This window comes from Equus caballus, chromosome 8 (genome assembly GCF_041296265.1).
Source record: "Equus caballus isolate H_3958 breed thoroughbred chromosome 8, TB-T2T, whole genome shotgun sequence".
Lineage (NCBI taxonomy): Eukaryota > Metazoa > Chordata > Mammalia > Perissodactyla > Equidae > Equus > Equus caballus.
Window position 1 is genome coordinate 39,569,569 of NC_091691.1, and position 23,862 is coordinate 39,593,430.

Here is a 23,862-nt window from a genome sequence, read left to right on the forward strand (position 1 = left end):
GCTCATCTCCACACGACTCATTTCATTTTCAATTTGCAAAATAAGCAACAGAACCCTTTTTGTTCTTACGGGCTTGGACGTGCTCATGGGCTGTAAGAGGGGTCATCGCTGAGAACACTGCACACCCTGGTACCCTCTGGCTGCTTCTCTCAGGGCGTTATCACAAGCCATGGTGTCTCGTCATTTAGGGTTTCCTTTTATTTCTCCTTCTCGGTCTCTACCTGAAAACCCGCTCCCTGCGGGGATGGGCTGCTCTGTTCGCCTCCACAGCCCAAGCACCTAACACACCACTTGGCAACAGCAGAAGCTCCACATGTATTTGCTGAATGAATGAAGGTTGATGCAATGAATGAATTAACATGCCCACTGCCCAGTCTGCGGGGCTAGAGCCATCCTGACTGAGTTCAGATCCTCATCCCACCACTTACTAGCTTGGGTGATTTTCTTATCACTGAGCGAATACTTCATAAGGACAAGACTTTAGTCTGTTTTGTTCACTGCTGCATCACTAGAGTTTGGAATGGTACCTTTCTAAGTACTTGTTTAAGGGATAAATGTGGAATGAATGAATGAATGAATGAATGAATATGTCCAATTTCAGGCCCTGGGTATGGTCAGGATCCTGAATTCAGCAAGATAAGCGTGATTCAGGTATTCCTATGCCATAAACCAATTCTGTTCTGACCGGGTCTTAATTCTGGGATAGGAAGAGTTGTGGAATACTGAGCAGAGGCTTGACTGAGGTGTCAGAGGGCTTGAGCTTGCCACCAATGACAGTGTCAATAAGAGAACTAAATGCTTTGGCTTTGATGTCCTTATTTCTATGTTGAAGAAGTTGGATTAGATCATCTTTTGAGTCCTTTCCCCTTGGAAAGCTCCAGGACTGTCACACCTGGTAGAAGTTCCTCAGAGTCCCACTGAAGGGTGGAGGGGGCAGGAGCCTGTCTGGATGGCCTGTGGGTCCCTGTCCAGCCACAACCCTCCATAAGCCAGAGAGGTCCTGGGTAGTCTTGATGTTTTGATTACTGTTCACTTGATTAGGTTTAATTTAGTTCCAGAGTAATATCTGGAGTAATATCTCAGACTCAGTAAATAAAGGTCTAAGTTACTGTTTGATGCAAACACCTGTGGTACGTGTGTGTAAGACACAACTAGAACTGGTTGAATCATAAGACTTTAAAATCAACAATTTTTAGGGGCCTGTCCAGTGGTGTAGCGGTTAAGTTGGCACGCTCCCCTTTGTGGCCTGGGGTTTGCAGGTTTGGATCCTGGGTGTGGACCTACACACTGCTCATCAAACCATGCTGCAGAGGCATCCCACGTACAAAATAGAGGAAGATTGGCACAGACGTTAGCTCAGGGACAATCTTCCTCACCCCTCCCCCACCCCCCCAAAAAGAAAAATCAACAGTTTCTATAAAAATGAAAAAAGATATGAAACCATTATTTCAATAGTTTCTTCCCTGTGCCAGGCCCAGTCATATATCTATATCTATATTTATCTACTTCTATAACCTATATTCAAAATCCAAGCCTCATGTTTTATATTCATTATAGAGGTGAAGAAATTGAGACTCTAAGAGGAAAACTAATGTACATCTCTGAATCAATCAACTTAGATTTACTAAGATCTATAACATGAATAGTAATGAAGACAAAAACAAAAGCATAATGAAAATTGGTTCTTAGCCTTTAGCAGACTCTAGACTTTTTGAGAATATAAGGCACACACGCAAATAAGTATTAAAAAGGCACATGCAGACACACGCATGCAAGCTCCTGATGTGTAGTATGGACCAAAAGCACAAAGGAGGCTAAGAACAAGGAATGGGACTCTCTCTTATTGGATCCATGTCCCAGGGCCTAGAAAAGTCCCTGGCACATAGTGGTTGCTCAAAATCTGTTTAATTTGTTGAGTGCCTACTAAGTGTCAGCCATTATACTAGTGTTAGAAATACAGAGACTTGTAGAACATGATCTCTAACCTCAAGAAGCTCATATGGATTGGAAGTGCTATAGAAAACTTCAGAACAGAGCCAAGCCCTGGAGAAGAGAGAGGATGCAGGCAGAGGTGAAGGAGGCAGGAAGAATGGGAATCAGGCACCAGAGAAGGAAGAGAAACAAAGTTCAGATGATGACAGGGAGTGAGGGGGACACTGACTAGACTTCACCTCCCAAAGCAAAGAATTTATGTGGGAGGGAGTGAAAGAAAAAGTGGATGGATTAAAGAAAACCTATTTAATGACTTGGAAGGTTAATATGTGGAACAACCAACTAACACTGTTTTAATTCTGAGAATGGACCTCATAGAGGGTATTTATGCTGGAGCCAGTTTTCCTAGTGGAAATAAACAAATTGGCTCATGGCAGTGCAATTTATTATGAGGATCATTAAGGAACTATTTCACTACATACCATGGAAGAGCATAAAATTTATAATATGGAAGGCATTAGGAAAAACAAAGTGAGCTTTACTGGGCATTTCCTTAGGTTTTCTAAACAGCAGTCATCAGATTTAACAAGTATTTTGACTAATGGTGGTTCTATCCACTATGTGAATTAGAATATACTAAACACTACTTTGGAGAGGCAAAACAAATTATTAAAAAATACTTAGCTGAGGGACTGGCCTGGTGGTGTAGTGGTTGGGTTCCCGTGCTCCGCTTCAGCGGCCCAGGGTTTGCTGGTTTGGATCCCGGGCAGGGACCTATGCACTGCTCATCAAGCCATGCCGTGGTGGCATCCCACATACAAAACAGAGGAAGATGGGCACAGATGTCAGCTCAGGAACGATCTTCCTCACCCAAAAAACCCACAAAAAACAAACCTTAGATGGGTGGGAAATGCCTGAAAAAAATGTCCTACTTAGGCTGGGGAGAAGCCAGCTAACACTTATAATGTGAGGGGGCACTGCATTTCAAAGTAATTTTCTTTATAATGAAACTGTTTCAATGAGTATAATTTTATTAACTTGTTGCAAATAGAAGCCTTCAGTATATTATAATGAAATGTTCAAGGTGGAAGATTTTGTATAGTATAAATAAGAATAAACAATTTGGGGATGCATGGTTATTCTTCCCCTTCCGTGGTTCCATTTTGTGAGAACACAAAATATACATACCTGTGCTGCAAAGAAAGCCTTGCTAACCTCTCTCAGAGGTTTTTTTCAAAGCAGTTCAAAGACCTGTTTAGTCTCGTTGACTTTTGACATTAATGGTGAATGTCTAAAATGTTTACAAGAAGGCTGACTGAGTTTTTATTTGAGAAAAAAATAAGGAAAAAGATAGGATAGAACAAAAAGAATAAGGGCAAATGGATGTACTCATGTCTATAATTCTAAAATAAATAAACACTGTCCCTTGGAAAACAGCTTAAAAAAAAGAAAAAGAAAAAATTCTCCCTCAACTACGAAATGGAAAGGATGCTCAAGCTCTCAACTACTTCAAGCTGTAAACAGTGTGGGTGTGAAAAGCAGTAAGAACAGCTAGACCCTGTGAAGTTTCAAGAAGAGGAGTGGCTGTCTAGCAAATAATAAAAATGCAAGATACAGATACAGAAATAGAGAGGCGCGCATACCCACAGGGAACAGACCATGCCACAGAGGAGAGCTAATCTGTACAGTCGCGTGCATAGCGATTAAAATCACAAGAAGCTATTTAACAGAAATGAGATGTCACCCAAATGCTCTATAACAACGTTTGCATGAAACAAGAACAAAATCCACAATCCAGGATATAAAATCCACGTGAAAAGTGCGTCCTCTGAGCCATGCCTCTCAGTGAACAGTCTCCCCTCGGGGCTGCAGGTGTAAAGGGGCAGAGAGTAGTTCCCAGGGAAACTGCTCCTCCCTGAGAGGCGTGCACGTCTTCCTGTTACACATGCTGAGTGGAAAGAGCACAGCTCTGGAGGCTTGGAAGAAACAGCAGCTTGAGAGCAGGAGTTTCTTCAAATCTCACTCAGAGAGGGTCCAGCATCCCACAAGGGCTGGAACACGAGGGCGCCTGCCTGCAGCAGCGTCTGAAACACACCCACTTCTCGCTTCTCTGTCTCGCCTTTTTGGCTCCATCTCTGTCTGGTCTCCAATTATTTACTTGGTGTTAGATTTTCCTATGTTTATAATTTCCAGCATGGAAAATGGGGCTCTTTTTTTCCCAAATATTTAGATTATTTCCTCAATTAGGTTAAAGAGAGCAAATAGGGTCACATCTGTAGCTCCTTAGAAAGTGATTACATGTAAATAAAAATTTAAAACTGATACTTAAAATATAAGTTTACATTTAGGAACAAAAGCCTGATGTGTTACCAATAAATCAAAATGGAACTATTCAGAGTAAGAAGAAATTGTATCTGAAATACATTTAGATTAAAGATAACAAAGACAAGTAACAGGCAAGAGAGGAAACTCCAACATGATTGACTGGATACATATGCGCAGCCATCCGTGAAAGGATTCCAGAGAATAAAGACGTTTTCAAGATAAAAGGGAATCTTATAGACTTTTACAGATGGGATATGCTTTCTATTGCTTATGAATAATATGCATATTTAGAAAGAGGTAAATTCAAATTTTTGAAAATGAAGTAATAAAAAATACTTTTTAAATGAAGATCAAAGCTTAAATGAATTCTATGAGCAAGTGAACATCATAATATCCAGAAAGAAAAAGAATTCTTTCGAGGACATATAAGGAACTATTCCTGTTAACAAATTTGTCCTGTCACTCTTCTACATGGCTTACTCTCTGGCTCACATTGTCAGAAACGTCCTTACCTGGACTGACTGTTCAGCTTTCCACGTTTTCCACTGAAGTTCAAAGCACAGAGGTCTTTGGAGTTTGAATGTGAAGACTAATTGCAGATTTGCCTGTGTTTGTTGTCTCAGATGATCACGAAGAGCTGCCTGCTTTTTCAAGTTCACGTCTGAATACGGGCAGCCAGAAGCACTGGTTTGTATAAAAACGAGAGCACAGTCATCAGTTTATAGTGATAAATCAGGAATCCACTGTCACTGGAACAGCCTATGTCTAATATTTAAAAGTGGAATAGAGCCATTCTTCTTTTGCTGAATACACTCAAATAAGTTTCTTTTCATTGTCCTTGGAGCAAATCTCAGGTTCTGGATCGTAGACTCTGGTTAGCAGAGTATGACAGGCAGAGTCAGCAACACATCTGGTTTTTACAATTTTGGAAACAAAAATCTAAGACTAACATAAAAATGTGCTTCCAACGGAGCAATGAAAATGTCCTATAAACACTGGACTCAAAATTTGTGTACTCCAATATTTATGCCCTGATTTGACTGCCTATATCACAAAATACTATGGGTAACTAAAAATATTTACCGGTATCAGAGAAAATTATGCCTTTATTTCTTAGTATTCATGTATCCAGAAATGCTGTATCTGGATTTTTGCTTAATCCTCTTCAAACTTGCTAAGGAGTTTTGTGTTTGAAGGTAAAGGGGCACTTGCACGCGGAAGAGTAGAGACACAGTCAAAGCTAAATCCTGAATCCTGGATGTTGTCAGACGGAACGGCACGCTTGGGCGGAGGGACCCGCTGGGACAAAGAATTGGTTCTTAGTTCTAGAGGCTGATCAGGTTTCTGGTAGATTTCTGTGCCTACATCCCTGTCTCCAAAGGGGCCTCAAAGGATTGCTGTTGCTAGGAATGAGGCACCACTGTCATGGAAAACACAGGCAAGACAGGAGGTCACCTGCAGACAAGACAACCCTGGGGGAGATATTTCATGCCCCAGCTTCGGTTTCTCTCCAGTGAAACTGAAAAATCAGATGCAACTCATAAGGGTTGTTGTGACCATGAGAACTCACACACACCCCCTCATTAAACGGTAGCTGTGATCTTTATCAGTGTTAACATCATCTACATCCAGGGGAGCATATAACCAAATGCATCAATATCTAAGCAGCTGGTTCTGTTTCAGGAATTCACTTCCTAATACTATAAATGTGCTGATGCATGGTGCGTAATAAATTCTTTCTGAATACACGAAAGTTTTCCTTTGTTATTTTAAAGGTCATAATAAATCAGGGACCAATGCAGTTTTCCCTCTATTTTAAAGTACATTGAGTTTTCAGGGAAGGCCTACAAGCAATCTAACCTCAGAGGGACTTTAGTACCAACCAATAGCCAGAGTGGATCTTCTGGAATTCAGGATGGAGTGGTTAGGGTAACACCAGCCTAGCCCAACATGCCAGGCTGAGTCTGCCCTGGCATCCTGGCCGATGAGCAGCCTGGCTGCAGACAGGAGTGCCACTTTACATGCATCTTCTGTAATTTATAATAATTGGCATTGACTTATTGGTTCATTCAGTTATTGATTCAATAACCCATTGACTGAGTATCTGCTACATGCTAGGCACTTTAGGGAATATAAACTTAATGAAGAAATTAAGACATATACACCAATAAATACAATTTACAATAAGAACAAAAATGCTACCTCTGAGTGTATATTATAGGTCCATTACAATACACTGTGTTTTACATATTTTATTACTTAAATTTATTACTAAATACCAGTAAAGATGGTATTAATGTATTTATTTTACAGGTAAGAAAATAGGCTCCTACAGGATAAGCAACTTTCCCAAAGTTGCGTGGCACTTTCTTGGGAGGCCCCAAACACATCATTTAATTATTAGCACCAATCGCGTGGGCAGAGTGGGACCAGGTTATTAACGCCATCAAAAAGAAAACAAATCAAGGAAACGGTGGCATAATTCTTGTGCACAGAGAAGCTGAGGCAAAGATTGAAAGCAGTACTTGGTTTGCCACGGTTATGTCTGGGGCAAATAAGTCTGCATATTCTAGAGTCCTGTGTGAGGAAGGAAGATGTGATAAAGTACTCTTTCCAATAACAATGGAGCAGGAGGGATCTGTTTAAGCTGCAGCACACGAGATCTCAGGGGAGATTTTAGAAAGAATTTTCTGCAGATGAAAGTTGAAAGGCGTTAGGCTAACCTAAGGGAGGGGAAATGTTTATTTCAAGCACAGCTGAGTCTCCATTAAGATACTGTTACTCAGCAGCTTTGCTCTCCGTGTAACGCATGCTCCCAATTTGAGCTTTTTAAATGATCGTTACGGTCATGAATTTTCTTCACTTCCTATCATCACCCTACATGATTCGTGCTGCTTGGAACCAATGCCCTCTCTTCCTCAGGCTTATCTGTCCAGCACTGTTGACAGCCCCCAAAGACTCTCTTGCTCAGTACTCGCTTAAGTTGAGAAAACTTTGTTTCCGTCAGTCCTCATTCATAAATCAGTCCCTTTAGTCATTTAATCATTCACCTATTTCCTAATTTCAGTCCAGCTCTTCTTTGTCCCTCTAGTACTAAGGTTGGCAAAACTAAATGGAATTCCTCAGAGCGTCACTAGAATGGATATTTCTAGATTCTGCGAGGCAAGACGTATGAGAATGTATCTCCAGATTATATAGATCAGAGTATAGTGTGAGGTTCATACATATTTTGCAGAAGATGCTGGTTAAGAACTAGACAATGATGGAGGACAGAAGAAAGTATCAAAGGAGTAGGGATGAGGGCCTTCGGATCTAACTGTCTGTACCATTTTCAGCCTGGGTTCTGCTGTGAACAAGTTTCTGTATTGTAACTCTGCTCACTTGTGTCCACTGCAGAGAAATATTTATGCTAAAGAGATGGTGTCCCAAACTTTGGCCTGCCTTCCTGAAACACATACCCTTACTCGTGTGTGTGTGTGTGTGTGTGTGTGTGAGTGTTTAAGAGCATGCATGGCTCTGCATAAATCTACATACATAGGAAAAAACTGATGGTCCTAGGTATGATAAAATCATTTGTCTTACTTTTGATTTAGCCAAATAGCAAGGAAAAATTGTTCTCAAGACATAGTCTTTTTAGAAAATTGCTGGCATAAGCTGAAATTTGTAAGCCTTAAAGCTCTGTTGGTCAAAGTCAAAGGTTAGTTTCTGACCCACGGGGAAGCAGTCTAATCAAATTTCAGCTCAGCGTGGACGGTGACAAGCTAGCACAGCACTGGGCTGAGGGGGGCTGAGCAGCAGCACAACACGTGCTTCAATGGCGGGGCACACCATTCCCCATCCCTCTTGACTTCAGTCTGTGTCTCTTGTTTGCCGGAAAAGAAGGAGGAGTCAGCGGGAACTGTTAGGTTGACCCATATGAAACTGCAGTTTTAACGAGTCAGAGACAGTTGAATATTGGGAATTGCATATGGTTCAACAGAAAAACTAATAAAATATGTCAGCAGCAGCAAGGCAGATGAATAGAACGTAAAGGCTAAGTAAGAAAAAGCTGCTGGACAGCTGCAGACAAACTTTTCAAAGAGATTTCTTGACAGATCTAAAACTGAGATCCTAGTAGTCTCCTTACTTCAGAAATAGAAGGAAACATAAAAATGACTGCAATTAAAATAATAGTCTTACTTTTCAGAACATTTGTTTAATGTTTAACACCTGTGGATAAACGGAAAAACAAAAGTAAACTGTATTCATATATATTTTTCGTCCATAAGAAAATGGTCCTGCGCTCCTTCTAACAGCAGCGTCCTCAACTCCACGTCAAGTGGTAACGAGCCAGGGGCTGGAGGCAGCAGTGCCGAGCGGCGGGTGCTGAGTCACTGCCTTTTTGTCAGGCCCAGGAGGTTCCCGGGACTCCGAGCTCTCTGTTCCTTCTTTTCATGGCAGGGTACCCGATTCCACGGGTTGGTGCAGTTTCCCCATCTTCCAGGACCAATCCTGATCTGAGGCCAGAGGGAAGTCACTAAACTCAGTCGTTCATTCTGAAGTCCTAGGGTCCAAACCCGAAGTAATACCCATTTCCAGTATCTGGGCCCCTGCTTTGTTCATGAGTCTGGGCCACCTCCTGGGCTCTGGGTCCTCTGACCGAGCCTCCGCCTTGGTCCTTATCCCTCACTGCCTCATCTGCTGCCATGACTAGAACTCAGGGCCCTCCTGGGATGGAAGCCCTACATTCCTACCTTGTTCTTGCTGGCCCCTTCTCATGACAAGACCTCTGCCTCCTAATCTCAACCTAGAAAGTGGTCCGTTTCCCAGATACCACCTGGCCAGTCTTCTTTGTACTTCTCCCCGTGAATTATTTCCTATTACTGTGCTTTGCTAAATGCTTGGGTTCCCTACCTTCATTTTGGATCCTTCCCATCCGGCTCCAACTCCAAGATTCTGGATGATGACTGCTGGTTTCCAAACCCTGGACACCAGGTTCTGCTCATCCAACCACATCATCGCCTTGTATCAGGAATTTGTTGGTTTTCTCATACCTGAGCAGTGAATTTGGTTCCTGCTTCTCTCTGACTACACTGTTCTGCTGAAAATAATGGGCCATGCTCTGTCAAATCCTGGGAGATGGACAGTTCGGACCGTGAGGTTACAACTAAGCTGTCACAACTCACCTACTGGTGGCTTCCTAACCAGTGTGCAGCCACACTCTCAGGGGAGCCAGGAGGGGCCTGGGCACCAGAGCCCCAGATCAGCACTTGCAGCCTTAAACAGCTTCTTCTAGTCTCTAAATGCCCTCTCATTCCCAAGTACTAATCATCATTTTCTCTCTGTCTCATGACATGAAAAATGTCGGGAAGCATTACAAATTTAAGCAAAACGGCTAAGATGAAATAGCTCCTGTGTGCCGTACTTAAAAACATACATTAAAAAAACAGAGGTCAGTACTATTTCAGAAAAAGTGTCAAGACACTGATGACCTTTCTCCTGATCCTGAGAAGCAAAGTCGCCCAAAATAGGCCACGAGCTGCAGCAAGGAGTCCTGATCTAGGAAAATGCTCTCCGGTCGCCCAGAAATCAGAGATATAGTTAGACTTTAAAGAGTTCTGCCTTAATGCAACCAACTCACCCTTCGATGAGGCCTATTGTATTTTATATTTTAGTGTCAATTATTTTACTAGCCTACTGTATTCTTTTCCTTCTAAGACCTGGATAAGACAACATAGAAGAATCCTATCTGAACTGGGAGGACAGATTCTAAGTCTTTCCATCTATCTTCAAAAGACAAAGAATTACTTGTTGGAGTGAGTGGAGGCATCTTATGTGGAAGCATTCATGGATCGGACCGTCTGAGGAGTCTGCCTCCCAGAACCACAGGCAGCGAGGCAGCGCGGCACAGCTGCCACTGTCAGAGCAGGAGAGGGGCTGAGACCTGGCAGGCAGGGCCAGCAAGGAGACAGGAGGAATGAGATACACAAACACTGCCAGCCTTGCAGGCTGGGCTCTGATGGCCACGAGGCCCCCCTCCTGGGGACGGATGCCGCATCATCCCTGTCGCTTAAGAAGAGCGCACCAGCCCTCCACGCTGTTGTTGAAAACTTGTAATACTTTCTAAAGAAACTTTTAAAAACTAACATATGACTGAAATTCTTGCTGATTTTACTTCTGTGAGGATTAAGAGCAAGTACAAATGATACATGCTGGAATGGAGACCAGGAAGGAAGTATCATAGTTTCTAAAATCTCTGAGGATATAACATAATTTTTATTATACTCTTCTCAAACGTAGTGATGGGTAAAACTCACCTGGCACATAGATTCTAGGGTCTCAGGGTCGATTTTCTTCAAATTCTGGTGGCTTTAAAATGAGTTTACCCAAGATACATTATGGGTAAATTTTGTCTGATTCTAACTTTTTTCCATAAAATAGCCGATACCTTCACTTAATTGTTATTAAAAATACTAGAAATTTAATGCATGCAGTAAGAGAAAAGTATAAATATTAAAAACAAAAGTTTTATAAGTAGAATTAAAGGAATTCAAAGAGTTGGATGAAATAAATTTGGGTCTAAAAATACATTTTTGCTGGAGTAATTCAGCCTATGATATCATCCCAGACATTATGAACTCCCTAAAATGGCCAATTAGGCAGTTGGAAGAGAATTACTACTCAAATTAAGCATTGTAGTCAGTTTCGTATAGTGGTGAAAAACATAGATTTAAGAATCATAGATTCATAGATAGTGGTGAAAAACATAGATTTAAGAAAATACTGCATTAAAGCTACTAGTACCATGACCTTGGGCAAGTTACTCAACCACTCTGTTTTTCATTTCTCATCTATAAAATGATGATAATATAGGGATTTTTGTGAAACTAAATGAGATAATCCATGCAAGGTGCTGGTACAGTGACCAGGACAAATTAAATGGTCATTAGTTTTTAATTTTTAAAAGCCCTATTCTGATACAAAATATAATACTAATGATTCCTTTTATTGTGGTTATTGTATTTTTCAGTTCTAAAATTCCTATTTGGTTCTTCTTTTTTAAAAAACGATTTTATTGAGGTATGACTGACATTAAAAAGCAGTACATATTTAATGTATACAACTTGATGAGTTTGGGGATAGGCATATACCTGTAAAACCATCTCTACCAGGGGCTGGCCCCGTGGCCGAGTGGTTAAGTTCGCGCGCTCCACTGCAGGCGGCCCAGTGTTTCGTCGGTTCGAATCCTGGGCGCGGACATGGCACTCATGGCTCGTCAGACCACGCTGAGGCAGCGTCCCACATGCCACAACTAGAGGAACCCACAACGAAGAATACACAACTATGTACCGGGGGGCTTTGGGGAGAAAAAGGAAAAAATAAAATCTTTAAAAAAAAAAAAAAAAACCATCACTACCATCAAGGCCATAAATATATCCATCACCTCTCAAAGTTTCCTCTCACCCCTTTTATTATTATTATTTATTTTTTAGTGGTAAGATCTACCCTCTTAGCAAATTTTAACTTTACAATACAATATTGTTAGCTATAGGCACTATGCTATATAATAGATCTCAAGAATTTACTTTGCCTAATTGAAACGTTGTACCTGTTAACCATCTCCTCCTCATTTTCACCATTCTACTCTCTGCTTTCATAAGTCTGACTATTTTAGATTCCATATATAAGAGATATTATTTGTCTTTCTGTATCTGGTTCATTTCACTTAGCATAATGACCTCCAGGTCTATCCACATGATCATAAACGGCTGGATTTCCTTTTATGGGTGAATAATATTCTATTGTCCATACATAATATATATGTGTATATGCACACACACACCCCCACATTTTCTCTCTCCATTCATCCATGGATAGACATTTAGGTTGTTTCCATATCTTGGTGATTGTGAATAATGCTGCAATGAACATGGGAGTGCAGATATCTCTTCAAGAGCCTGCTTTCAATTCCTTTGGATACATACCCAGAGTGGGATTGCTGGATCACCTGGTGGTTCCATTTTTAATTTTTTGAGGAACCTCTATACTATTGTCTATAGTGGCTCTACCATTTTGCATTTCCATCAACAGTGCACAAGGGTTCCTTTTTCTCCACACCCTTGCCAACATTTATTATCATTTGTTTTATTTTATAATAGTCATCCTAACAGATGTGATATCTCATTGTGGTTTTGATTTGCATTTCCCTGATGATTAGTGACATTGAACATGTTTTCTTTTATCTGTTGGCCATTTGTATGTCTTCTTCAGAAAAATGTCTATTCAGGTCCTTTGCCCGTTTTCTAACACAGTTATTTTTTTTTTTTGTAATTGAGTTGTATGAGCTCCTTATATATTTTGGATATTAACTCCTTATAAGATATATGGTTTGCAAGTGTTTCCTCCCATTCCATAGGTTACCCTTTCATTTTGTTGGTTGTTTCCTTTGCTGTGCGGAACCTTTTTAGTTTGATGTTATCTCACTTATTTATGTTTGCTATTGTTGCCTGTTTTAGGTATCATATTCAAAAACTCATTGCCAAGACCAATGTCAAGGAGATTTTTCCATATGTTTTCTTCTAGAAGTTTTATAGTTTCAGGTCTTAAGTTTAAGTCTTTAATTTATTTTGAATTGATTTTTGTGTACGGTGTAAGATAATAGTCCAGTTTCATTCCTCTGCATGTGGATATCCAGTTTTCCCAACACCATTTATTAAAGAGACTATCCCTTCCCCATTGTGTGTTCTTGGCTCTCTTGCCAAAGATAGTTGACCATAAACAAGTGGATTTATTTCTGGGCTCTATTCTGTTCCATTGGTCTATATTTCTGTTCTTTATGCCCATGCCATACTGTTTTGATTACTATAGTTTTGTAGTATAATTTGAAATCATGAAATGTGATACCTCCAGCTTTATCATTATTATTATTATCATTGTGTGTGTGTGTATGTGTGTAAGGAAGATTGTCGCTGAGCTAACATCTATGCCAATCTTCCTCTATTTTATGTGGGATGCCACCACAGCATGGCTTGATGAGTGGTGTTAGGTTTCAACCCAGGATCCGAACCTATGAACCCTGGGCTGCTGAAGCAGAGCACGTGAACTTAACCACTACCGCATGGGGCGGGCCCCTCCAGCTTTATTATTTTTCTTCAAGTCTGCTTTGGCTATTCAAAGTCTTTTTCAGTTCCATAGGAATTTTACGATTGTTTTTTCTATGTCTCGAAAAATGACATTGGAAGTTTGATAGGGACTGTTTTAAATTTGTAGATAGTTTAGGGTAGTATGAACATTTTAGCAATACTAATGCTTAATAGATGAACATGGGATAGCTTCCATTTATTTGTGTCTCCTTTAATTTCTTTAATCAGTGTTTTACAGTTTTCAGTGTACAGATCTTTTACCTCCTTGGTTAAATTTATTCCTAAGTATTTCATTCTTTTTGATGCTATTATAAATAACTTGTTTTTCTTAATTTCTTTTTCAGATAGTTCATCATTAGAAACACAAGTGATTTCTGCATATTAATTTCCTATCTATCTATTAATTTTCTATTTGAAAATTTGCTGAATTCTTTTATTAGTTCTAAGAGTTTTTTGGTGTCATCTTTAGGGTTTTCTCTATATAAGATCATGTCATCTGTAAACAGACATAATTTTACTTCTTCCTTTCTGATTTGGATGCCTTTTATTTCTTTTTTCTTGCCTAATTACTCTGGGTAAACTTAAGAGAAGTGGCAAGAGTGGCCACACTTGTCTTATTTCTCATCTTAGAGGAAAAGCTTTCAGCTTTTCACAATTGAGTATGATGTTAGCTGTGGCCTTGCCATGTATGGTTTTATTATGTTGAGGTACATTCCTTTTATACCTAACTTGTTGAGAGTTTGTTTATCATGAAAGGATGTTGAATTTTGCTAACTGCTTTCTCTGCATCTATTATGATCATATGATTTTATCCCTCGTTATGTTAATATGATGTATTACAATGATTGATTTGCATATGTTAAACCCTCTTAGCACCCCAAGGATAAATCTCACTTGATCACAGTATATGACCCTTCGATGAACTATTGAATTTGGTTTGCTAGTATTTTGTTGAGAATTTTTGCTTCTATCTTCATCAAAGAAATTGGCCTATAAATTTCTTTTCTTATGGTGTCCTTGTTTGGTTCTGGCATCAGGGTAATGCCGGCCTTGTAAAATGAGTCTGGAAGTATTCCCTCCTCTTTAATTTTTTGAAGAGTTTGAAAAGGATTGACCTTAATTCTTTAAATGTTCAGTAGAATTCACCAGTGATGCCGTGTGGTCCAGGGATTTTCTTGGTTGGGAGGTTTTTGATTACTGATTCAATCTCCTTATTCATTATTGGTCTATTTAGATTTTCTATTTCTTCATGATTCAGTCTTGGTAGGTTGTATGTTTCTAGGAATACATTCATATCTTCTAGGTTATATAGTTTTTTGGCATATAATTGTTCATACTTTGACATACTTTGGAGATATTGCAGGTTCAGTTCCAGACCACTGCAAGAAAGCAAATATTGTAACAAAGTGAGTCGCACAAATTTTTTGGTTTCCCAGTACATGTAAAAGTTATGTGTACACTATACTGTAGTCTAATAAGTGTGCAATAGCATTACGTCTAAAGATCAAAATATGCGAACCATCACCTGAGCTTTCAGTAGGTTGTTGCCTTTTCCCTGGTGGAGGATCTTAAAAAACGCAGTATTGGGAAAGTGCAGCAAAGTGAGGCACAGTAGAATGAAGTCTGCCCGTGGCCTCATAGCTCCTTTGTATTCCTGCCATTTCAGCTGTAATGTCTCCTCTTTCATTTACAATTTTTTATTTGAGTCTGCTTTTTCGTTAGTCTAGCTAAAGTTATGTCAATTTTATCTTTTCAAAAAGACATTCTTAATTTTATTGATCTTTTCTATTGTCTTTCTAGTCTACTTCATTTATTTCTACTCTAATCTTTATTACTTCGTTCCTTCTACTAATTTTGGTCTTATTATTGTTATTCTTTTCCTAGTTCTTTAAGGTACAATGTTAGGTTGTCTATTTGAGACCTTCATTTTTTTCTTATTGTAAGGGTTCATTGATAGAAAGTTTCTTCTTAGAACTCTGTTCACTGTATCCCAAAGTTTGATACGTTGTGTTCAATTTTGTTTTCTCAAGATTTTTTAAATATTCCTTTGATTTCTTCTTTGACCTACTGGGTGTTCTGGAATGTGTTAATTTCCAGGTATTTGTGAATTTTCCAATTTCCCTCTTGTTATTGATTTCTAGTTTCATACCATTGTGGTTGGAAAAGATACTTGATATGATTTCACTCTTATTAAATTTGTTAAGACTTGTTTTGTGATCTGACATGTGATCCATCCTAGACAATGTTCCAAGTATGCTTGAGAAGAGTTTGTCTTCTGCTCCTGTTGGATGCAAAGTTATTTATGGGTGTTAGGTCCGTTTGGTCTATGGTATAGTTCAATCCACTGTTTCCTTATTGATTTTCTGTCTGGATGATCCATCCATTTTGGAAGGTGGGGTATTAAAGTCCTCTGCTGTTATTGTATTGCTATCTATTGCACTCTTCAGTTTTGTTAATATTTGCTTTAGATATTTAGGTTCTCTGATTTGGCTACATATACACTTATAATTGCTATAGACTCTTAGTGACCTGGCTCCTTTATCATTGTACAATGCCCTTCTTTGTCCCTTGTGACAGTTTTTGACTTAAAATCTACTTCATCTGACATAAGTCTAGTCACTCCTGCTTTCTTTTGGTGACCGTTTGCATGCAATCTTTTTCTATCCATTTACTTTCAGCCTATGTATGTCCTTAAAGCTAAAGGGAGTCTCTTGTAGGCAGCATTTATTTGGATCTTGTCTTTTTTTAATTTATTCTGTCCAGTCACTCCATGTCTTTTTGACTGTGAACTTAAATTCATTTATATTTAAAGGAATTATCAGTAGGTAAGGACTTACTAATGCCATCTTGTTAACTGTTTTGTGAATGTTTTGTAGTTTCTTTGTTCCTTTCTTCCCCTTTGCAATTTGATGATTTTTCTGTGGTGGTATGCTTTTATTCCTTTATCTTTTGTGTATCTACTACACATTTTTTCTTTATGATTACCATGAAGGTTACATAAAAAATCTTATACCTATAACAGTCTATTTTAAACAGATAACAACTTCCATCGCATATAAAAATTCTAATATTTTACTTCTAGCCCCTACTTTTTACGTTACAATGTCACAGTTTATATCTTTTATACCATATGTCCATTAACAAGTTATTATAGCTATAGTTATTTTTAAACTTCTTCACCTTGTTTTTTTTAAAGATTGGCATCTGAGCTAACATCTATTGCCAATCTTCTTTTTTTTTTCTTCTCCTTCTCCCCAAAGACCCCCGGTACACGGTTATACATTCTAGTTGTGAGTGTCTCTGATTGTGCTATGCGGGATGCTGCCTCAGCATGGTTTGATGAGCAATGCCACATCTGTGCCCAGGATCCAAACTGGTGAAACCCTGGGCTGCCAAAGCAGAGTGCACCAACTTAACCACTCAGCCATGAGGCCGGCCCCTATTTTATCTTTTTAACTAGAGTTAAAAATGATTTACACACCATTATTACTGTATTACAGTATTCTGAATTTGAGTATAAGCTTATGTTTACCATGAGTTTTATACTTTCATGTTGCTGATTAGTGTTCTTTCATTTCAACTTGAAGAATTCCCTTTAGCACTTCAGGTAAGGCAGGTCTAGTGGTGATGAACTCCCACAGTTTTTGTTTGTCTGGGAAAATCTTAATCTCTCCTTTGTTTCCAGAGGACAGCTCTTCTGAGTATAGTATTCTTGGTTGGCATTTTTTTTTTCTTTCAGTGCTTTGAATATATCACCCATTCTCTCTCGTTCTGCAAGGTTTCTGCTGAGAAATTTGCAGATAGTCTTATGGTTGTTCCCTTGTATATGACAAGTTGCTTTTCTCTTGCTGCTTTTAAAATTCTTGTTATCTTTGACTTTTGACAATTTGATCATAGTGTGTCTTGGTGAAAATCTCTTTATGTTCAACCTATTTGAGATTCTTTGGGCTTCGTGGATCTGGATGTTCATTTCCCTCCCTAGATTTGGGAAGTATCCTGTCATTATTTCTTTAAATAAGCTTTTTGCCCCTTTCTCTCTCTCCATGCCTTCTAGGACTCCCACAATGATATACTGGTTCTTGTGATGGTGTCCCATAAGTCCTGTAGGTTTTCTTCACTATTTTTCACTCTGTCCTCCTTTTGTTCCTCTGACTGGATAATTTTAAATCGTCTGTCCTTGAGTTCACTGCTTCTTCTGTTTGTTTGAGTCTGTTGTTGAGATCTCTACTGAATTTTTCAGGTCAGGCATTATATTCTTTGGCTCTAGAATTTCTGTATGGTTCTTTTTATGGTTTTTTTGTTGACTTTATTTCTTCATGTACTGTTTTCCTGATTTTGTTTAGTTGTTTATCTGTGTTCTCTTGCAGCCCACTGAGCTATTTAAAGATGATTATTTTGAATTATTTGTCAGGAAATTTGTAAATCTCTATTTCTTTGAGGTCAACCACTGAAGCTTTATTTAGTACCTTTGGTGGTGTCATGTCTCCTTGATTCTTCATGTTCCTTGAAGCCTTGCATTGCTGTCTTTGCATTTAAAGAAGTGGTCACCATCTTCATTCTTTGCTGACTGGCCTCAGGAGAGAAGGACCTTCACCAGTCAGCCCAGCTAGAGATAATGGGGGTCTCTCAGATCTTTTCTATGAATGCACCCACTCCACTCCTATTATTCCCTTGTGAGGAGGAAGTCTTAGGATTCTGTGCCTTCTTTCAATCCTGCAAAGCCAAGACAGATGTGGACAACTTCCTGTTTATTTCCCCTAGCACAGTGCCCTGAAGTGTTCAAGGCTATACTCCTCCCAATCCAGCAGAGTTGAGCTGGCCTCTAAGATCTGCACTTACTACTGAGATTGTGTGCTGTCTGCAGGGCCTCTGCATGGGCACACTGGGTGCCAGCCATACAAGTCGTGGGGGTGCTGGGAACACACACTGGCTGGCTGGGAGAGTAGGCAGGCAAGCCATCCTGTGGGATTTGTGGTCAGGATTCTTGGTTGAGTCTGCATGCTGGTTAGAATACTCAGCCAGCTGATAAAATCTGTACACCAGCTACTGTGAGCACCTACCCTTTCTCCCTGCTTCCAGTGGCTCCTAGCTGAGCCCAGATGATTTAGTCATGCTGATCCCCTCAGTGTTCCAGGTGGGGTGAGACAGAAGTGGCCTCCTGGGCAGAGTTCTGCAAAGCTGGGGAAGGCCAGCACTCACTGTGCTCTCCCTTCCCCCCATGAGAGTAAAGTGAGTGCTAAGCTAAAGAAACTGCTGGCTGAGGGGGCCTGTCTTGTCCCTGAACTGTGCTGTCTTGGGGAAGGGGTGAGGCAGACAAAATGAAACTTTTCTTCCTCTCCTCTTCAATGAGTCCATTCTCATATTTTTTTCTTCAACAATGTGCTGGAACCCCTCAGCTGGACTCCAGGGCTCCCACAAATGTATTCTTATCCATGGGTGTTGCCAAAATTGGAGTTTCTGGGTGGAAATAAGGACTGGAACCTATCCCATCCTCTAGCTGACATCACTATCCTATTTGGTTCTTCTTTAATATCTTCTATTTCTTTGCTAAGACTTCCTATTTCTTTACTAAAACTTTTTATTTTTTCATTTGTTTCAAGTGTGTTATAATTGCTTGTTGAAGCATTTTTATTATGACTGCTTTACAATTCTTGTGTGATAATTCTAGCATCTATGTTACACTGCTGTTGGTATTTGTTGACTATTGATTGCCTTTTCTCATTCAAGGTGAGATTTACCAAGTTCTTGGCATAATGAATGATTTTCTACTGAAACTTGGACATTTGGGCTATTATGTTACAAGACTCTGGATCTTATTTAAATCTTTTGTTTTAGTAGGCCTCTTCTCACACTGCTCAGGGGAAGAGCAGTGCTTCCTTGTTATTGCCAAGTGGAAGTAGAAGTCTAGGTTCCCCACTAGGCACCCACTCATACCACAACAGCTGGGAGAACGGTTCTTCTCCATGTGGTCCCCCCTGCCATCAAAGGAGAAGGAGTGGCCTTGTTACTACTGGCCTGTGGTGAAAGTCCTAACTCTCCACTAGGCCTTCAGTGACACCACTCCAGGAGAGGGCGGGGAGTAACTCATCACTGCTGGATGGGGGCGTGAGCCCAGGGTCCTCACATGAGCTCCACCGACACTGGTGGGTAGGGGGAGACTTGTTGCCACCAAGCATGTATGGAAGCCCTAGCTCCCCACTCAGCCTTTTCTGACACCATTCCAGTGGGTGGGGGTCACGGGGGAGCTTGGGACCTCTTCTTACAGCTCCACACTCAGTCTTTACTGCTGGGACTGAGGCCACAGAGTTTTCTGTTGTGTTTACCTGAAGAAGGAGTTGTTGTCTAAGTTTTCACTTAGATGAAAACTAAGTTTGATGAAATTTGTTTGCTAGATTTTCCCTTTCCTGGTCCTTTGACTAGGGAGATCATGCTTTTCTTGAGGTTATTTTTGCCTCTTCCATTGGCTTTTCCAGGTTTCTAGCTTCTGCAACAACCAGTGTAGGATATATGAGGACAAAGAAAACACAGGGACCTCACCACAGTGTTGTTACTCGGGTCTTAAGGTCCCTAATTGCTCTGTCCCCTCCTCTCAAATTTGCAGAGCCTTCATATGTTTATTTTTAGACAATGTCCAGGTTTTAGTGGGAGTAATAGAGAAAAATATGTCTACTCCATCTTTCTGGAATCAGAAATCCATAGTGATCCTTTTAATGTTAAGAAACTTTATTGAAGGCTCCTCCTGGGCAGCAAACCTCTTTTTACTTCTCTTTTTAAATAAAGCATTTATTCTACTTAACTAAAGCACCCAGAGAATACTGCATTTGCAAAAGAGGCTTTCAAGACAGGCCAAACTGAGTTTCAATTCTCTTTCTACCACAATCCTCACCCTCTGTAGATCACAGTTTTTCCTCATATGTAACGTGAACAGCATTCCACGTGCTGTGTCAATTTAAGGGTTACACTGGATGTAGGGCACTTAGTGTAATACCTGGTCTATGTGCACTCAGTAAATGCTATTTCTTTCCAACCCTAATTTATCCCTCTATAATTCACATTACTTAGTTGTAAGAATTCAATTTTCACGTTGCAGATGCATTTCAGAAAAAATGAGCTATTCTTTCTTCCTTTCTCTCCTTCCACTTGTTATAAATGTATGCTCTTAGACCTAAATTGAAATTCTTTTGAATAGCGTTCAAAGACCATCTTGATCTGAACCCAGACCACCCTTCCAAGCCATTTCCATCTTCACTACCCATAAAATCTAAGCTCTGGTCACGTCAGAATAATCAATGCTCCCTAGATTTAACGCACACTTTCCAACTTTTATGAATATTTATCTCTTTATTCTTTTATTTGTATATATCCATCTTCTCTACTGTAAGTTTCTTAGAATCAGGGGCCATAATTGTTCCTATTAGTGTGAAGTGAGCAAAATTGGGCTATCTCATGCCTCAGCACCTCAGCAGCATATCAGTTTCTAAAGGAATTATATATACATATATATTATTTATGCATGCATGTCACCCGAATTGATGCCAAGCGGAATTTCAAGAATAAAAGCTAGAAAAAACATTTGAATATCTTAGTCATCACAGAACTTGCTCTCAATCTCTCACTTCACTCCCGTAATCAATATCCCCACACTCAGCCCACGTTGACTCTTTACTTTCCAGGCCCCTCTTAGCTATCCCGGATTGAGTCTTTCCTCCTAGGAGCTGCCTCTGTCTTTAGAGTAAAAGTTTATTTAACCTTTCTCACTTTCTAGCATCACAACCCACTGTCCAGATGAAACAACAAAGGTCCAACTGCAGAGTAAAGAACCAGGCCCCTCCTGGAGAAGACTTAGCCCCTATAACGACTTAGCCTACTGGGCTCTCAATGTTGTTTTCAAAATAGTCACAAATTTGAAACCAATAAAGACTAGAGTACATGCCAAGAATATGAACCCTGTTGGTGTACACAGAAATAGATAAAAATTAAATGCAATTTCCATTTATTTTTGTTTCATTAGAGATATTAAACTTAGTCATTTATTTAATGTCTGTTCTAATATCAAAAAGTCAAATCCAATATATGACGTTTGCTTGGTACGCATTAGGAGATATCCTTAATTGACTGTGTACAAAAGTGTTGTCTGAACTGTTCTGTAATAGGTGATATTTTCAGTAAACTAGACAGGGAAGGAAAAATGCATCAAGAGTGAAGGTTAAAGAGTGTGTGTGTATTCTCTCTTCCCTCTAAAGTACTTTAGTGTATGGTTACCAGAAACTTCCAAGGTATAAATTATTTTCAAGGAATGTGATAGTATATTAAGTAGCACACAAATGGCCTTTAAAATTTTATGTTGAAACCAGCTTACTGTACTAAGTAGGTAATTTGTATAATCTATGCATGGGGAAGATCTGAGGAATAGAATCTGCAGTTTAAAAATTTCTAACAGAATACTATCTACATAGTTTACATTAAGTGGTAAATTAAAGTGATTAACATGCCACATTATTAATTCAACCAAAATAATTACAGTGATAAATTTGTGTTTCTATTATTACAATGAACGTTTTTGTTACTATATTCCAGTTGTTTTCATATGTTTAATTTTAATATTTTGGTTAAGTGGAATAAACATGTCAAAGTTACTTTTGTAGTTTAAATTGTCAAGGGTATTTGCGTTTAGAATATTCTAGTTTGAAATGTATTTAATTTCTGCAAAGATCGTTAAAGTATATTTTTCCTCTTTTTTATAAATAAGCATTGTTTTAAAACAAAATTTCACTAGGAAGTGAAAGCATTTTTTAGGACAGGACAGTTGTCCAAAGGGCATCTGGAGAATAATTCAACTCAAAAAAGCTCCAAGCAGAATTTTAAAAAATTACCCATAAATTCGAGGTATACATTTTGGCTATAGATCATAATCAAATAATTCTATCATTCTGATAGCTTTAAATTCAACATACTTAATTTAAATGAAATTGTAAAAAGTTATTTGGATATGCATGAAGATATGTTTAGACATGTATATATTTATACATACCCACAAGCACCTGACCCTTGTGTTAAATTCTAATATCGACCCAAGGTCAACAGGGCATCAAATGTTGTTTTGAGATGTTCTTCCTCAAAATGATAAATTCACAGTCAACTTGACAAACGTATAAGATTAGGAGTGCAGTCTGTGAGATGGGAAAAGGAAAACCAAACTAGCCCATGTCAGAAAACAAAGCAGCCTTCGACTGCCCCAGCTAAGTAGTCCCAAACACCAACGGGGAGCAAAGAGGCCCCACGGAAGTCCTGCTGCCCCTCCTCCTCTGTAAGGGATGCGTCAAGCAGTCTCTGGGAGCACTGCGAAAGCATACATTCTGGATCTCTTAGAGGTGATCTTTTATCATTCCACAGCCTACCAATAAAAACTCATCTGTAGGCTCAAACGTGTATAGTCAGTCTCCATATTAAGGAAGTTGATTGCCAATTCTCTTGCCTCTAATGAGTTAATGCGCCAAGGGCAATGTGTGCTGTAATCTAGTGTGTGTAAAGCAAGATCATCCAAACTAGAAATAAGAACCAGCATTAAGAATCTTTCATTAAATCTTGAAGGGAGCTGTTTAAAAACAGGGTTTCTTTTTTTTTTTTTTAAATAAACAACCCGGAGAGATTAAAGATTGAGAGCATCAGTGGACTCATGGTTAAGAATAAACATCTACTTCCTTTAAGAAAATATGATCAGTACTATTTCTACCATAAACTATTCTAAAATATTGTTCAAGTAATTTGTTATTGAGAATCAACATGTAAAATATTTTATAAAAGATTACGAGGCTAATCTAAAATATAGACATGGATGGTTTTTTCCCTACGAAATTTAGGTAGTAAAATTATTTCAAAATTTAAAGAAAGATGCCATCAAAACACAATCTGATTAGTCTAATATTCATAATAATATCATTAACAGGTTATACTTCCATAGTTTTTACTCTGTACTATACCCTAATTTAAGCTCTCTTTATATGTTAACTCATTCAGTTCGTACAATACCCCTATGAAATAGGTCCTATTATTATCTGCATCTAGTGGATGAAGAAACTGAGGCACAGAGAGGTTAAGTCAGTCATTTAAGGCCACATAGCTAAGAAGTTGTAGAGATGGGACTGAAATCCAGGTAGGCAGACGCCAGAGTCTAGTCTTTTAACTACTATGCCAAACTCCCTCTGGGATTAGATTTTTCTCTGAATACATTAGAGAAAAATTAAAATGATGAAACACCTGGCATAACGCCCTGCACAAACTAGGTGTTTTGCCAAATAAATATTGATGAAATGAATATACTTATACAAGATCTTTGGCTTTGTTGATTATATAGAGAGAATGAATAGGGAATTTAAAATACTTTGAGAATTTAAGCTGTTTGGTGTTTTTTCGCTTTCATTCTGAAATCCACTGACTTGCTGCAAGAATAGAGCATGTGGGGAAGAAGGCATTCGTTAGAAAC

At 39.1% G+C, this 23,862-nt stretch overlaps 1 protein-coding gene across 1 annotated transcript in view; it reads right to left on the reverse strand.

The window, feature by feature from the left end:
• The window catches only part of L3MBTL4 (L3MBTL histone methyl-lysine binding protein 4), a 306,581-nt gene that overhangs the window by 146,666 nt on the left and 136,053 nt on the right, over positions 1–23,862 (reverse strand). The window contains 2 exon segments of the mRNA XM_070221201.1: positions 4,775–4,847; positions 4,849–4,941. Of these exon segments, the coding sequence (XP_070077302.1) occupies positions 4,775–4,847; positions 4,849–4,941 (166 nt within the window).